Below are 15,317 nucleotides of genomic sequence, written 5' to 3' on the forward strand. Positions count from 1 at the left end.
AATACTGTGCCAGATTTTTATGCACTTTCAATGTTTGGACCCTTATGTAGCACACAGCATAATCTCTGATTGTATTGTACGATACAGATTCAGATTCATAGGTCATATTGACACGGACCACAAAAAGAAAAAAACAGTGTCCTAAAGAATCATCTTCAGTGACGAGATGATTTGCTCATCTCAACATCATTGAGTCAGTCCGGATTTATATGAAAAAACAGAAGCAACTGAGGCCGTCTAAATCAATAGATGAACTGTGGCGAGTTCTCCAAGATTCTTGGAATAACCAACCTGCCAGGAGTCCTGAACAAATGCTGGTTAGTGTGTGGAGGAGCGTTTATGCTACTCAAAAGCAAAGGGTTGTCACAGCAAATGTTAATATTGATTTAGGGCTTTTCTGTTTGGTGCACTATTAGGTTAATTCAGTGGTGGAATGGAGGATTGTTTCAATTAGCGTTGGTAGTGGAGAAAGCATGACATACTTTAGGAATATTTGAAAATGTGATTGGAATGATTCTATGAATAAAATTACTCCCATTAAGTTAAAAACACAGCAGGAGCCAGGATTCTCCAAATCCACTTTCCGTTTTCTTAACCCTCTCAAGGCAGGCGTTGCAGATTTGCAAGAGTTAAAAGCTAACAACCTGATTACCCCACATACATATTTTATGAGTTTTTTTACTCAGAAGTACCACTGCAGGTATTATTTTATGCATTAGCAACAAAAACTTAATTTGTGCCTGAGAGGGTTAAAGGTATCAAACCACATCATTACTTGATCGTGATCGGACCATAAATGACAATATGTAAACATTACTGTTTTTCCAGTTTCCTCTTTTAGTCAAAGAGCTGGATTTCTGGTGATTTTTATCCAGCCTGTACAGGGTCCTGGGTATTTTCCTGCATAGTGCTCTTAGTTTCATTTGGCAATCTGCAGGGATTGCTGTGTTGATTTGAGTTTGAAGCTATGAGGTTTTAAAGTGTGCATGGTACCCTTGTAGATCTTATATTGCATAAATAACCCCTGGACACACTCGGTTATTGCCAAAGGCTAAACGTGTTATCAGTATTTTGAAAATGATTTTTACAGAGAGAGACTTAAGTCTTTGGGCTGTTGAAAATGTCTTGGAAAATATTTTTTTAAAGAGTGGAAATCTTTAACAGTCTTTGAACATGAAGTGCTTAATAAGGGAGTAGGACCACCCTTTGGAGTAGTTTAAGTCCCTCATGGAGGGTTGCCTTACAAGTTCTCGACTGTAAGTAATTGGATGTTTACCGCTTACTGAAGAAGGAAAGCTTTGAGGGATGAAGGAGGTTGAAATCCACTTTGCACTCTGCTCTCCAGGATGTCCCATAAAAGCTCAGTGATGTTCACATCTGCTGAGTGAAGAAGTGATGGAAGCCATTTGACTTTAACCTGATGATCATGGTCTCACTGTTGAATGTCTCTCAGTGTCTACAGAGACAATATCATCTTGTAATATAGGAGTATGACAAGAAAGCAGTGTAAGCATCATGGGGTGCACCTGTCCTTAGAATGACCTCATATTCCTTAGCCTTTATATAACCAGACAGAGAGATAACATCAGACATAATGACTCATGTGAGATTGAAGGCCATTGAAGGCATCGTTTTGCTTTATCCAAAACTTCTTACCATTATCATACGTCTGTGTACCAACACTCAGATGCCCAATTTTCCTACTGACAATTCATACAAGTGCCTCTGTTGTAAATATATACTTTATATAATGCATTACATATAGCCTTTGTTTTGTTTGTTTTTTGTTTTTTGTGTATCTTTTGCTTGAGGTTTTAAATGAGAGAAATGCTCCAGGTAAAATCGTTGAAATGCTAGTAGTTGGACCCATATTAGAGAAAATGGTTTTAAAAATACACAGTAGCGACCTCTTCTTGAAAAAAAAATTATAAATTGAGTATCAAAGTGTCAAATTGTGTGTGTAATTGTCTCAAAAAGCAAAACTCCATTATCTGCTGCCCATCAAAAGGCCCATTAAACTCAATAAACACTCATATTACATATTTAGAAAATCTCTACTGATTCTTTTTCTTTTCTTAGGATGCATATAAACTACCCCCCCTCCCCGACTCACCATGCCTGACAGCCTGACTATGGGCAGAGCTGTGATATTCCATAACTATTCAGTTCATGTGTTTTGACTTTTTAGCTCTGAGTGGGAGCTGGAGTAAATGAATCACACTGTTTCCATTCTTCAGTCTATCAGTCTGCTGATGGAATCCATTCACTAGTGAAGCTAATAGCAGCTGTACACCTCCCCCTCCACATGCACACACACACACCTAACACCCACAACATTCATCCCTGAAGGACAGTCATTGCCAGTTCATCCCGCCCACACCTTCCCATCATACCTACAAGGTTAATATGTATGGGAGATGCATTGAAAAGGTCATAACTGGAGCGCTTTACCGATCTGTATCATAGGGTCTGCACATAAAAAAAACAAAAAACAAGGACAGTTTGCTTTATTCTCTGTCTGGGGGCTATATTACTACATATGGCAGAAGTAGTGTTTGTGATGTACTACAAGTCCATCTTTGAATAGGCTCTGATGCATATCTACGCCTCAAAAGTTCGACTTCAAGCCTAGTTATTAGTAGCTAGAGAATACTATACTGCCCAAAAGAAAACAAATCTTAATTTTACAGCAGAACAAGGATAGTTTAGAAAAAGAAATGGAAAAGAATTTACAGGGACAGAATTGGTCTGGCTAATGTACACTACATCCTTTCAATTTTTTCCTTATCATTGTTAAGCTGCACTCTCCCTGAAAAATAGAGAAATAAAGTAAATAATTATCCCAAGTAGCCCTATAGACTTTTTAACAAGCATTCTTTCCAGGGAAAGGACCCAAACAAAATATAATTTAGTACATATATCTGTTGTTATTTTACCATGCTAGACTTTCCAAACTGATGGTCTGCTGGGATGGGATCTGTCTCCTTATATTATACAGCTTTTTGGGGTTTCTGGGTTTGGATTCTTTTATGCTTCCAACGAAGTAGCTTACAGCTTGCTTGGGCAAAATTAAAGGTCTACAGTTGATGTATACTGGAACCTAACAAGCATAGTTATCCTAATTAACCTTCTTGGAAAGTGTAAATGTGGTTATACGGATATTCTCATTCCTTAAAATATTAAACTAATTATTAGTGTGAGAAGAACTAGAACTGGATAAGAAAATACACGTAGTCAGGTAGGTGTCCCTCCTCCTGCTGAAAAGGAACACACTCTACAGTCAGGGTGGTCTAGTTAAGGACATGCAGTATTGTGCAAAATCATGAGCCAAGCCTTTCTTTATAGTTTATTCCTAGGAGCCACATTTTTAAAGTGGTCTTGTATAGTAGTTTTCTAGGCTTTCTGAAGGCCTTTTAAAGCTTTTCTTCAGATTTTTCAAAAGTTTTCAGTCTAGTCCTTGTACCTGATCATTTTCAGAGAATTTTGTTTGTTTTGTAAGCCACTTACTACCTATGAATCATTCAAGTATAACAAACACCTAATGCAAGGTATACACCAGTGCTGTATCAACACATAACAGACAACTTAGCAAATAACGTTTTAAATTGTATCTTTAGAGATATAGTTACTAGCAGTCTGTCTCAAAAACACATAATTTTTTCCCCATTTCTGTATGAAATGAAATGCCAAAAATAGCACAATTTGACAGACATAAAATAACATTGGTGCATCAACAAGATGATTCCTAAAGAGGTATTAACCAAAGACTTGCTATATCATTGCATGATGAGCAATTATATCCCTAAAAATATATACATTTTGGAGGAAACTGGACAAGTGGAGGAGAAAAAACGTGGAGGCTTAAAAAACTTCAGGTTTTGATTTACACATCTTTCATAGCAACAGAAAAGTGGTTAGCTAGCCACTTCTGCCACACATGTGACATGCTACTCTTGTTAGGATAACTCATGACATTTTACATTGTAGAATGTTAGCTTAGTTGCTACTGGAATTTTCCACTCCATGACTTGTGACAGTTATACTTCCTTCAAAGTTAGCAGCTTTTTCTCCACTCATTGCTAAGTTGCATGAATCTCAGAACATTCCGATTTTACAGCAGTATCGCTCACAGCGTTAACATGATTTCAACCTTGGCAAAATCTGGGCAAACATGGACCTACTTGGAAATAGTAGCGAGTGACCCAAGCAAGTTCAGCCAGAAAAGACCACTGGAAGCATAACACTGGCTAGATCACATCAGAACAAGTTGCCTAATTATTGCACAGTTTATCAAAAAAAAAAAAGGGTTTAACTCATTCTTTATGTTATTGAAACTTCAAACACAAGCCATATGTTGTTACAAAATGTTTTAGTATCAGTGTTGTAGACTTGTAGTCAAGACCGCCTAAACTAAGACAAAGACAATACCAAGACCAGAGGGTATTGAGACAAGACAAGACCAAGACAAAGTCGAGACGAGACCGAGACAAAAAAAGTCTTTAAACTGCAGCCAGATGCTGCTTCGTTTACGGGTGTCAGGCATATTTATGTGTTTTTGCAATGCACTTGCACAGACCTCCTCACCGCTGTCTACTGTCTCACTCACTTACTGAGAGGACAGTCAGTAAGCGAGTCGTGTCTCTCACCCTCTGTTTTTCACATAATGATATTATCCTATATCCTCGCATGTGATTGGCCACAATATGGAGGAATTGGAGCATAGCTGAGCCACTGTGTGAGAGCTGTGCAGCGAAACAAAATCAAGTGAGGAGCCAGCTTTCGCTCAATGGGAGTCGACTCTTCTGATTCACTACAAAGCACTCTCTAAGCATGGCTCCTTCAGTATATGTTGAAAGCACACACGTTGAAGTAACCACACCTTGTCAACACTTTGTGACAGGAATCCACTTTACTAGTTACTTAGCGTTTATACTGTGTGTGTGTGTGTGTGTGTGTGTGTGTGTGTGTGTGTGTGTGTGTGTGTGTGTGTGTGTGTGTGTGTGTGTGTGTGTGTGTGTGTGTGTGTGTTTCAGATCTCGTGAGTGCCGTTTCTGAGAAATATGGTATAACTTTTCTGGCAGGGAAGGCAAGGCAGTTTAATGGTGTGTCCCTTTTCTCGACAGGGTGCAATGGTGCTCAAACACCTTCATTGATAGTGTTTAAATTGTGGATCAGGAGACTTTTCACAACACAATATTGTGCAGCCTTCAATAAATGCAAGAGTCCTTGACAAATTACACAAACTATAATTCTGAAAAATGATCCCCGTTAGAATAAGGACCTGTGTTCCCTTCATACTCTGAATGTGCCACAAGGTCTTTCCACATGGTGAAATTTGAATCTCTACTCTCTTGGCTGCTGAACCTTTGCAGTTCTTCGTTGCCGGGCTCCGAATTGTCTCTCTGTCCTTTCTCTTCCTTACTGTTTGATTTAGTCGACTATGAAAAGCTCTTGCCTCCTTTGCTCTCAACCTCCTGTGTGTCTGAAGCAGGTGAACACCCACATACTCACACCACCACAGAACCCGGCCCCTGACTGGTTTTAAATCCATGACAAGGAACCCGCACTCTGAATATCAAAAGACCCGCATCTGAGAGCATGTAGGCATGACTCACACCTGGCTCTGTCTTACTCCCAGCAGACTACCTGAGCGTCCATCTCGCTAGTTGTTGCAGGGGTTTCTAGAAGAGGCTGATCAGCTGCTGCCGCGTTTGAAAGTGTGGATAGAACTTGAATGTATTTGTCACCCGGCTATGTGAACATTGAAAATCCCAGCAGTGTGCTGGGATTTTAACACGCCCATTTGTCCCACCCGCTTCCTGCTTCCATGCCGCGGGTCATTTTCAGACGGGAAAAAGCGCCTGTGCTCTCTTCAGCACTATGTCAAACCATACAAGGCACATAAGAAGGGTAGAGTAGCTGTGACAGCTACAAAGTGGCTGAGGGAACTGTGTACTTTAGTTGGTCTGCTTCAAATAAAAGAGCCACTAACAGCAACAAATCACAGCTCTGCAACACAGCAACTTCCCCCCGTGATAGAAACCTTTTTCATTAGTGTTCCCTTTTTTACATGTCTCGCTCTCTGCTAGATACAGTGTACAGAGCTTGTTACACTATGCATTCAGCACAGAAGTTTTCCTTGAGTTTGGCAACTTGAAATAGCATGTTGTGTCTACCGCTGTGGATGTATGACTGGTGTGTGAATACTAATGTGCATCACTGGCCTGTCAGAGTCGCAGGCCTATTTGTATGGATGCTAGGCTATACCTTGGTTGAGGTGTGCACAGGACTGGTGCAGTAGCCTGTCTTGTGCAGCAGGCCAGGATGACATATGAATCGCAGCAGCCGAGAAAGCCCTGTTTAAGTGGAGGCAGTAGGGAGAAGCAGGCAAGAGCCAGGAGGCAAACAGACAAACAGATGGACAGGCTGATGCCAAGCAGGCAGTGGAGCAAATAGATTGTGCAGCATGGTGAACAGACTCAGCCTACCAAAGAACAACCAACAGACACAAGACCGTGCCACCCTTGTCAGCTGCTTGTGCTTCTCTATAATTCATAGAGATAGGATAGATATGTGGTAAATAGGACTCTCATCTTCCTCCTTCTTCTCATCTGCCCCTGTCACATCCCTCATTTGATATGTGTTATGTAGGAGGAGGAGATGTCAGTCTTGCAAGATGGGAAATGAACAAACCTGTATGTGGGAGAAGTGAAGTGAGAGGAATAAATGCAGGAAAGAGATGAGCGCTGCAGGTGGAATTGGACTGCGGGACACTGGGGACTCCAGCCCAGCAACAATACACAAATGCACAGTACACAAACAGGAAAACAAAGCCCTTACTCAGTTTCAAAACACACCCTTTTTGGCTTTAGGATTTGAAGCTGTTTTTGCAACAAAAAAACCCAAAAACATTTAAGGTCAATGAAAAATGATAGCAAAGGAATAACGATTTGTCAAATGACAGGACTTGTTTGAAGATTAGTCCTTTTGTTTAAAAAAAGAAAGAGTCTGGACATACTTCCACACTGTGGGAGTCTGGAGAGCAGAACTTCTCCTACCTTTATGTTTTAGAAACTCATGGAAACTCAAGTGTTTAGCCTGTATTTCCCTGAGGGTTTGGGCACATGCTCACTGGAGCAATAACCTTTGCTTTAATGCAGGAGAAGATTGTAAGTTTTCCTTAGAGACTTTGCTCTAAAATGTGAGGTGTTCAGATTTGCTCAGTCTGTTTTTTCCCCTTCTCTCTCTATGGAAAACATCTAGCACTGTGCAAGTCAAACAGAAAACCACCTTAAAGAGCTGACACAGCCCTGTCAGATCTGTCGGGCTGCGTACCAACACAGACTAATGTTTTGGTGTGTGTATGTGTGTGTTTGTTGTCTGTCTACATAGGTAGAATGTAAGAAGGCCCAGCCCAAGGAGGTGATGTTCCCACCAGGTACACGGGGGCGAGCCAGGGGTCTGCCCTACACCATGGATGCCTTCATGCTGGGGATGGGCATGCTAAGTGAGTTATACTTGTGCAGATATCTAAACAGGACTCCATGAATATTTGGGCATATTTCCATGAGATCTTTTGGTGATAAACCAAAAGACTTGTTTCTGGTGTTTTTACCTCATTTTGCCAATCCTGTGATGGTCAATCAAGAAAAAGGCCGATGCATACAATTTTTATGGCAAAACTATGTTTTGTTTTATCCAGACCAAATGCCAGACGTGCACACCATTCAGTCACCAATTTCTATCTGCTTAAAAAATCAACTTATGCAAACTTTTGTCTAGATAGCCCCATTAGGTGGGCGCTGCCCCTAATTAGCCTGCTTCAAGGTGTGCCACCAGTGGCCACTGTGGTCTATTTCTGGTTGAGTGTGGTACAGCCAGCCCCTGGGCATATAGGAGCAGACCAGCACATTAGCAGGCTAAATGAAGAGGAAAATTGGTGTAATGTCATATTAAGGATTCATCACTGTGCCCCCCTTAATGGGTAATGAAGGGGACACACATGTCAGAGAGAGATCTCATCTACAGGGACCTCAGCTGCTGGCCCACCCCTCTTCATTACCATCCAGCCTATGCCTGTGGCCCTTTTTATTTAACACTATTGCACTCTCTCCCTCCCTGCCTCCCCACTCACCCGCTATCCATCTATGTGTCTGTATGTCTGTCTGTAACCAAATGGATTTGCAATCACATTAAAGATTTATTTTTTCATTTTTTTTTTTTCAGAAGCAAAAGAGACATATCACTGATTGTAAGAAACTCATTTTGCGCTGCACGTAGCCCCTCCCTCTCACAGCAGGTGCAGGTGCATTTGTGTCTCCCGCAGCTCTCAAAGCTGATATTCATATTTCGCTGTCGCTTGTTTTGCATTTTCTCAAAAACTGAACAATCACTGAGGCCCAAAGCTATTCTTACCAAAGAAGAGGGCAGTAAACTAATTATCTATGTTATCTATCTATCCATTTATCTATATACAGTTGCTTTAACTGTCATGGTTATTGCAGCCTTGACCTTTCCACGGGGGTGATTATACAGTTGTTTGTGGTAAAAGTGTTGATACGTTTGGCTGAGTGCTTCTGTCAACTCTATCTAAGTCGCTCCCAGTTCCATCTCATCTGTTAGAAGTATTTAACAAGCACAGTGAACTTTTCAGAACTTATTACAGACTAATGTGTCTGCGAAGAGGAGAGCACTCTTCCCCTCCATTGGGAGACGGCAGGCAGAAAGGCAGTGATGTGCTCATGTGAGAATATTAACAGCCAACTTGTTTGGAGACACTCTTATCTAAATGAAATTGGAACAAGGACAGCGAAACATTCCTTTATATAATTTGCATTTGGAAAAAGGGACCCTAGGCTCATTATTTAAGAAAGTGTAAGCTCCTTTTGTGCCAAATCTCATTAAAGCCATCCCTAGCTCCTTTGTTTACTGCCTCTAATCGAGGCATTTATCTTTATTGTGTTGCGCCGATGTATGTTTGCTGAAATTAATACACATTTGAGCCTGGGCGAGGTATGGATGTACCAGATGGATAATTGATTTTAAAGTGAATCAGAACTGTTGAGCCATAAAATAGGTACATTAGCATGCATATTAATAAGGCAAATAAGAGCACTAAGAGGCCGCCACAAGGCCAGACACAATGGCAGGCTTCATTTAGTGAAATAGTAGGAGAGACAGTGAGTTATCTCCTTCTTCCCCGTACTTTCTCCCCACCTACCACATTGTCTTGTCTGAAAATATTTGTGAGTTTGCACATACTAAGACTTTCATGAGATAGGAGATGAACTTAGTATGTATCTCAGGCTAGTGTCACTTTATATTTGGCTCTCTCCTTTGACACACTGTGCACACACATAACTGAAAACTCTTTGCTTAGTAAAAAAACCCCAATTTTAATGCGGTACATCAGACAAGGAAAGTGGTCTTGCTGTTTCAGAAAATGTCAAAATAAGGACGTATGAGAAGCTCGGGTATCTAAGGCAACAATTTTAGTTTGGCACTTATTCTGTTTGACAGTATCAAACACATAATATCCAATATTTTGCTGTCTGTGATAGGTTTTTCGTTGTATCGTATCACAGTTCTTTTCAGACCAAACAAACAATGAGAGGCTTTGTGAAAGCCGTCCATCTGTAACTTCCCGGTGATGACTTCTCATCAGCAGCTGATGAGCATTGTTTGTTTTTTTTCTGGCGTAGCCTCTGTCCTACTTCATCCATACCAGGTTAAGGTTCCCCTCACCGCCTCTCAGCGTTGCATTTCTTTTTGTCTGCTAGAAAAGAGGAGAGGGTCTGAGAGAGGCATTTTCCCATTGGGTTGGGAATAAATTGAACTTTTTCATGGACAGCAAACACTGATTAGATATTTATGACCAAGGTCAACCTTTCTGATTCCAGCTGGCAAAGGCTCTGAGGCATACAGAACAGAGCATCACACACATTCTCCCTCCCTCACTCACACACACGCACACATAGCTTGCCCACACTCAGACGCATGCATGCAAAATATGTTTTGACGCCTTGCAAGCACATACACACAAGTGCATGTATACATATATATATATAAAAACATATATGTATATGGTATATGGATCGTGCACACATACTTTCTAATAATGTTTTACTTAGTTGTATTTAATGTAATACCAATTATCCAGCACTCTCTAGAAAAATGCAGTTTCTAAATTACGGTCTTGACATTTGAATGGTATTGTGACTGCAGCCACTTTATCGGGGTAGTACACAGCTAACGAGATCTGAGGACACCCGTGCCTGAAAGAGGTTTCAGAGGTCAGTTACTGAGGTGTAGCTTACACACAACAAAGAAAGAGTTATCAAGGCTGATTCATTCTTAGCCTTAAGGACGTCATCGTGCTAGGTAATTTAGTCCAGACTTATGGTTGTAGATGATAATAGCTTGAGGAACACAGATAAAGACTTAGACATATACTATAATTAGGGGGTTAATTATGTTTATATTACCTTTGATGGTGCTCAAGCTCTCAGTCGTCCCCCCTCCCCACGCACTCATCTCAAATTTTCTTATGTCTGTATACCGCTTCCTAGCTGCCTGCTCCCTCGCACCCCGTTTCTCAATATGTTGCCCACAGCTGCTTCTGTCTGAAAACTGTCCAGCTAATTAACTGGTGGGTCTGTGGTAGTAATAAGAATCATGACAGCAGATGAACAATACATCTGCTACTTTTAAATTTTTTAATGACACTGGGTCCACTTTGGGCCTCATTGCAACTCGCCATTCACCCAGGGACTGTACAGCTTTTAACCAAGTCTCTACCCCCACAGAAACCACTGACTTTGATTTATGCATGACAGTTTTAAAATATTCCATTTGTATCAAGATTATAATTCCCTAGCTAAGCTTTAGGTAATGCTTCAATTGTATAAAAATTATTCTTGATAATTCCAGTTTTGATGTATTGCAGATACATCATGCAAATGTATGATCATCAATCAGTAAATCAATATTAATACAACTTTTCAGATAAATGCTTCAGATAACAAGTAATCGAATAACAATTAAATTCAAGTTCTGTTTTAATTTTGTTGTAAAACTTTTTTAAACTAGCAAAATAAACGAATAATTTTACAAATGTGCAGCTGCCTCTTGTGTGACCATATCATTTTGACAAACTACTGTACATTAGCTATATTACTACACATGAACCTTTCTGTTACTGTGAAGAGATATAGAACATAAACAGACACCGACATCTCAAGGAGCCTGCTATAAAGTGTTATTACACTGAGCTATAAAAGTGCCAGATAACTTAAGGTTAAATAAAGAGTGAAAATAAATTAGATAGTTAAGAACCAAGAGCAGCTGTATTTGTGTGGGAGCATATCAGTGCTTTGGTTTCCAACCATTTGCTGAATTTGGGACCAGCTCTTAATACCCAGCACAAATAAAGAGCTAAACTAAAAATGTATGAAGCTTTAAAAAAGAAAATTTCAATACTAACTGCTTTGAGTACCTTAAACGTGTTAAATATTTTTTGTACAATTGTGTCATTGTCCATCTTCAGTCACCAAGTCTGCTCCCCTAAAACACTTTTGTTTTTTACAATCAGGGCCTCAGTCGTATCGTTGTAGCCATTATTTTTGCTGGCTATAAAAACATTTTACAGACCAAATTAATCAGTGAGATCTCAAACTATGGCAGAATTCCTGAAAAATAGTCCTGTTAAATTTATGCCACCTCTAATTGGGCTTAGAGCACAAACACACATGGCAAGCCACCAGACTTAGTGTACGAAGTATTTTTCTAAACAATAATAGAAGTTTTTTCAGACATGTATTTAATGAGGGGTTCCTTTCATTTTAAAACTGTAACATAATAGTTTATTTGTCAAAATAAAAACAATTAGAATAAGATCCTGAAGGCCATCCTGTGTGAATATATTTTCGAATATATAGTTAGGTCTAGTCTAGTATTTGGACAATAAGACTTGTTTTTAAATTTTGCCTGTCTACATGACCGCATTGTATTGAAAATTAAGCAATCAAGGTATAATTGAGTATTGAATTTCGGATTTAATTAAAGGGGTTTAAAAAAAATAATAAACACATTTTTTACACATCCCCTCTCTTTTTAAATGCTCAAAAGTAATATCACATAAGCTGTTTTCCTTTATCTTATGACAAATTAGGGGATAAAATTTTGAAAGTTTAAGTGTAGAATTTGCATTTGGTAGTTGTTCCTGAAAACTCTTAAAATGCAGATCAAACAGGTGTCATTGGATGTGAAAAGACCATCATTAGGCTGAAAAATAAAACAGACTTATCAATGTGATAGAAGAATTTTAAACCGAGGTTTAACTTGGATGATGTGAAGAGAAAAGCATGGAAAATGAAAGGAAGGGCTAATTATCCATGTGTAACAAATTATCTGTAAAATATAGTGGAGACAATGTTAAGGCACGTACAGCTGCTAGTAGAACCAGATCTTCAGTTTTTATTGATGGAGTGCTGATAGCAGTACCAGGATGAAATCTGGTGTGTACAGATGTTTATTTTTCTCAGACTCTAAGCCTGTAGTACTAATAGAATGGCACTTCACAATACAAATGGCACACTTTTCATTCTTCATGCTACAGTCACAACAGGGAAAACTGTGGCCAAGACCATGGCACAACCCAAATTATTGTCACTGTGTGAAGCTAACTTGCAGTCAATAGGACTTTATAATGGTTGCTTGGAAGACGGGGATCAGGTCAGCAACCACTTGCACATCTTCAAAGTGTCTTTGATGTGCCAAGATGGCGTTAAAACAGCAAAAAGATGGAATAATTCTACCATCTGTCTGATATCAGTTGGTGAATAAATGGGGTTAAGTTAGCAATTACATGGAGTGTCTTTGTGGTAATACACTGTTTAACTGTAAATTTGTGAAAGTAGACGTTTCTAATCCCCCCCAAAGCCACATGTCCATTGATACTATGACTGCTCCCAGACTACCAAAAAGCAAACCAAAAAAAGCGGCAAATAATGATTCAAGCATAAAAGAAAATCGCAAAGTAAGAATAATAAAGCATCCTTCAACATTTTGTTTGAGTTAGTGCTCAGTAATTATAGTTTAACATTGATGTAGATGCTGATAATGACAGCCTCAACACTAGAATTAATCTACTATTAGACTCAATTGACTTCTCTCAAAATGTAAGTGAGCCCACACACCACTTTAACCATACTGAACATGTTCTGACATCTTACATAGAACATAGAACCAGAACACTACTTATCAGCATTCGCTGAGAACCCTTTATTGTCTGATCACTTCTTAATAACTTTTAAATTTACAGATTACAGAGCAGTCTGGAATAAATGTCAATACAGTAGATGTCTTTCTGAAAGTGTTGTTACCGCATTCAAGGATGTAATTTCTCCACTGTTGTCTTCAATTGCATGCACAACTCCAATGCAGAGGCTGATTATCTCATTAATTACATCCCCATTGTGTACAACCCTGGATATTGTGGCTCTGAAAAGAGAAACCCTCAAATCACTAGTGCTTGACTCACAAACACAAATCTTCATTTAGCCTGAGAAAAAGATTTTCTTGCTCTTTAAAAAGAAAACAACCTCAGGTCTCTTTTTAAAATTTTTATTCAGGGTTAACAAGGAGTCAGAGCTCTTTTAAGACAAGCATTCCCGTAATTTTAACTAATGATTTCACAAATTTCTGTACAAATAAAATTGTCATCATCAGAGAAAAAGATAGTCATCCTCAAAACACAGACCATTATTATGGTTCGGTACTACTTAAACTCTACAATTGATCTCTCTGAGTTAACTTCAATAATTGCTTCCAAACCATCAACATGTCTATTAAACCCTCATTCCTACTATTCCTACCATTAATTAGTGTTTCAATCTTAAATGTGAATAATATATCTCTGTTAATGGGCTGCCTACCACAGGCCTTTATGTTGGCAGTAACTAAACCATTAAATTTAAAAATCTGTCACTTGACCCAGCTAGATTAGCTAATTATAAACCAATCTTCAACCTTCCTTTTATCTCAAGCAATGGTTTTTTTTTTTGAAGAGTTTAGTCAGTATACAGAATTAATCACAGTAAAGAAACAGCAATCAACACTGTTGACCACAATATTTTATTAAAGAAATAAGAGCATGCTGTAGGTATCAAAGGCATTGTGCTGCAGTGCTTTGAATCATATCTATCTAATAGACTCCAGTTTATTCATGTAAATGAGGAGTCCTCTTCTCATGCTAAGGTTAATTATGGAGTAGGGCTGCCACAAACGATTATTTTGATAGTTGACTAGTCACCAATTATTTTTGCGATTAGTCGACTAATCAGATCATGCATCCATTGGACGTAAAACGTACAGCTTATTGCACCAGCATTATTCTGCTCTTATATAACTATCATTAGCTTACAGCTTTAAGTGTTTAAGGTATGTGCTAACTAAAAATAAAGACAAGATGATAATTTATTCAATTTTAATTAAATTTGCAGATTGTTTCGGTGGAGTTTAATAAACTCAGCCGTCTGCTACTTACTATCTAAAATATAACAGGACACCGGAGTATATTCTTGAGCATCTCACACTTCTGATAATCAGTTGTCTGCTTGACGTTATTCAGCTGTGTAAAAACTATAACTTTAATCTCAGCCAAACTGATTTACTCAGGAACAAATAAAATACTGAAAAAAGCCAAACAATAACATTTTTAAGTTATCTAAGTGACTCATATATCATGTTTATCCTGAGTAGCGAAAGACGGCAGTGGGTTTGAAAACGATTTGCCGGGAGTCCGGTGTTCTCACCGGCTCTAGTGAGCCTTGAACCCCGACTAGCTATCGAGCTGGTGGGTAACAGACGTCTCCAAAAACATCGGAGTGCTTTTGAAAATATGTGGTGTCTTGATAAACTGAGCAGATATTTTAAGTTTACACAGCTACATTCTCGCCTGAAAATATGTTAAACGTTTATTTTGTGACCCAGAAAGTATAATAAGAGTAAAATTAAAACTAACTAGCTGCCGCCATTGTTGGAAACTGAGCAGGGGTGCGCTGGGCCGCGCTATGAATTCTGGGATAGGTTGGGCCACGAATTATACACCCGGACCCATCCTTCAAATCTGGGGAAATGAAGGCCACATTTGTCGGAGTCTTCGAATTTGGACAGTCTTTGTCGTGTCGCTGTAATGTAATTGGCCTACAAATGCGGGCACAGGAGGATGCGGTTCCTGAATTTGGACACAGCTACGATACCGGACACTGCTTCTTCTTCGGCGTTTAACGGCAGCTGGCATCCTTGTACATACAGTG

General features: G+C 39.2%; 1 protein-coding gene across 8 annotated transcripts in view; it reads left to right on the forward strand.

The window, feature by feature from the left end:
- LOC147321283 (RNA-binding protein Musashi homolog 2) overlaps nucleotides 1–15,317 on the forward strand; it is a 277,095-nt gene that overhangs the window by 212,779 nt on the left and 48,999 nt on the right. For all 8 annotated transcript variants that reach the window (XM_086309660.1, XM_086309659.1, XM_086309661.1 and 5 more), the window contains exon 9: nucleotides 7,393–7,507. In XM_086309660.1, coding sequence (XP_086165786.1) covers nucleotides 7,393–7,507 — 115 coding nt within the window. The remainder of the gene's footprint in view (nucleotides 1–7,392; nucleotides 7,508–15,317) is intronic.

This window comes from Aulonocara sp. 'chitande type north' Nkhata Bay, linkage group LG10 (assembly GCF_057382095.1).
Source record: "Aulonocara sp. 'chitande type north' Nkhata Bay isolate Kocher_YH1m ecotype deep benthic linkage group LG10, A_spYH_male_GT1.1, whole genome shotgun sequence".
NCBI lineage: Eukaryota > Metazoa > Chordata > Actinopteri > Cichliformes > Cichlidae > Aulonocara > Aulonocara sp. 'chitande type north' Nkhata Bay.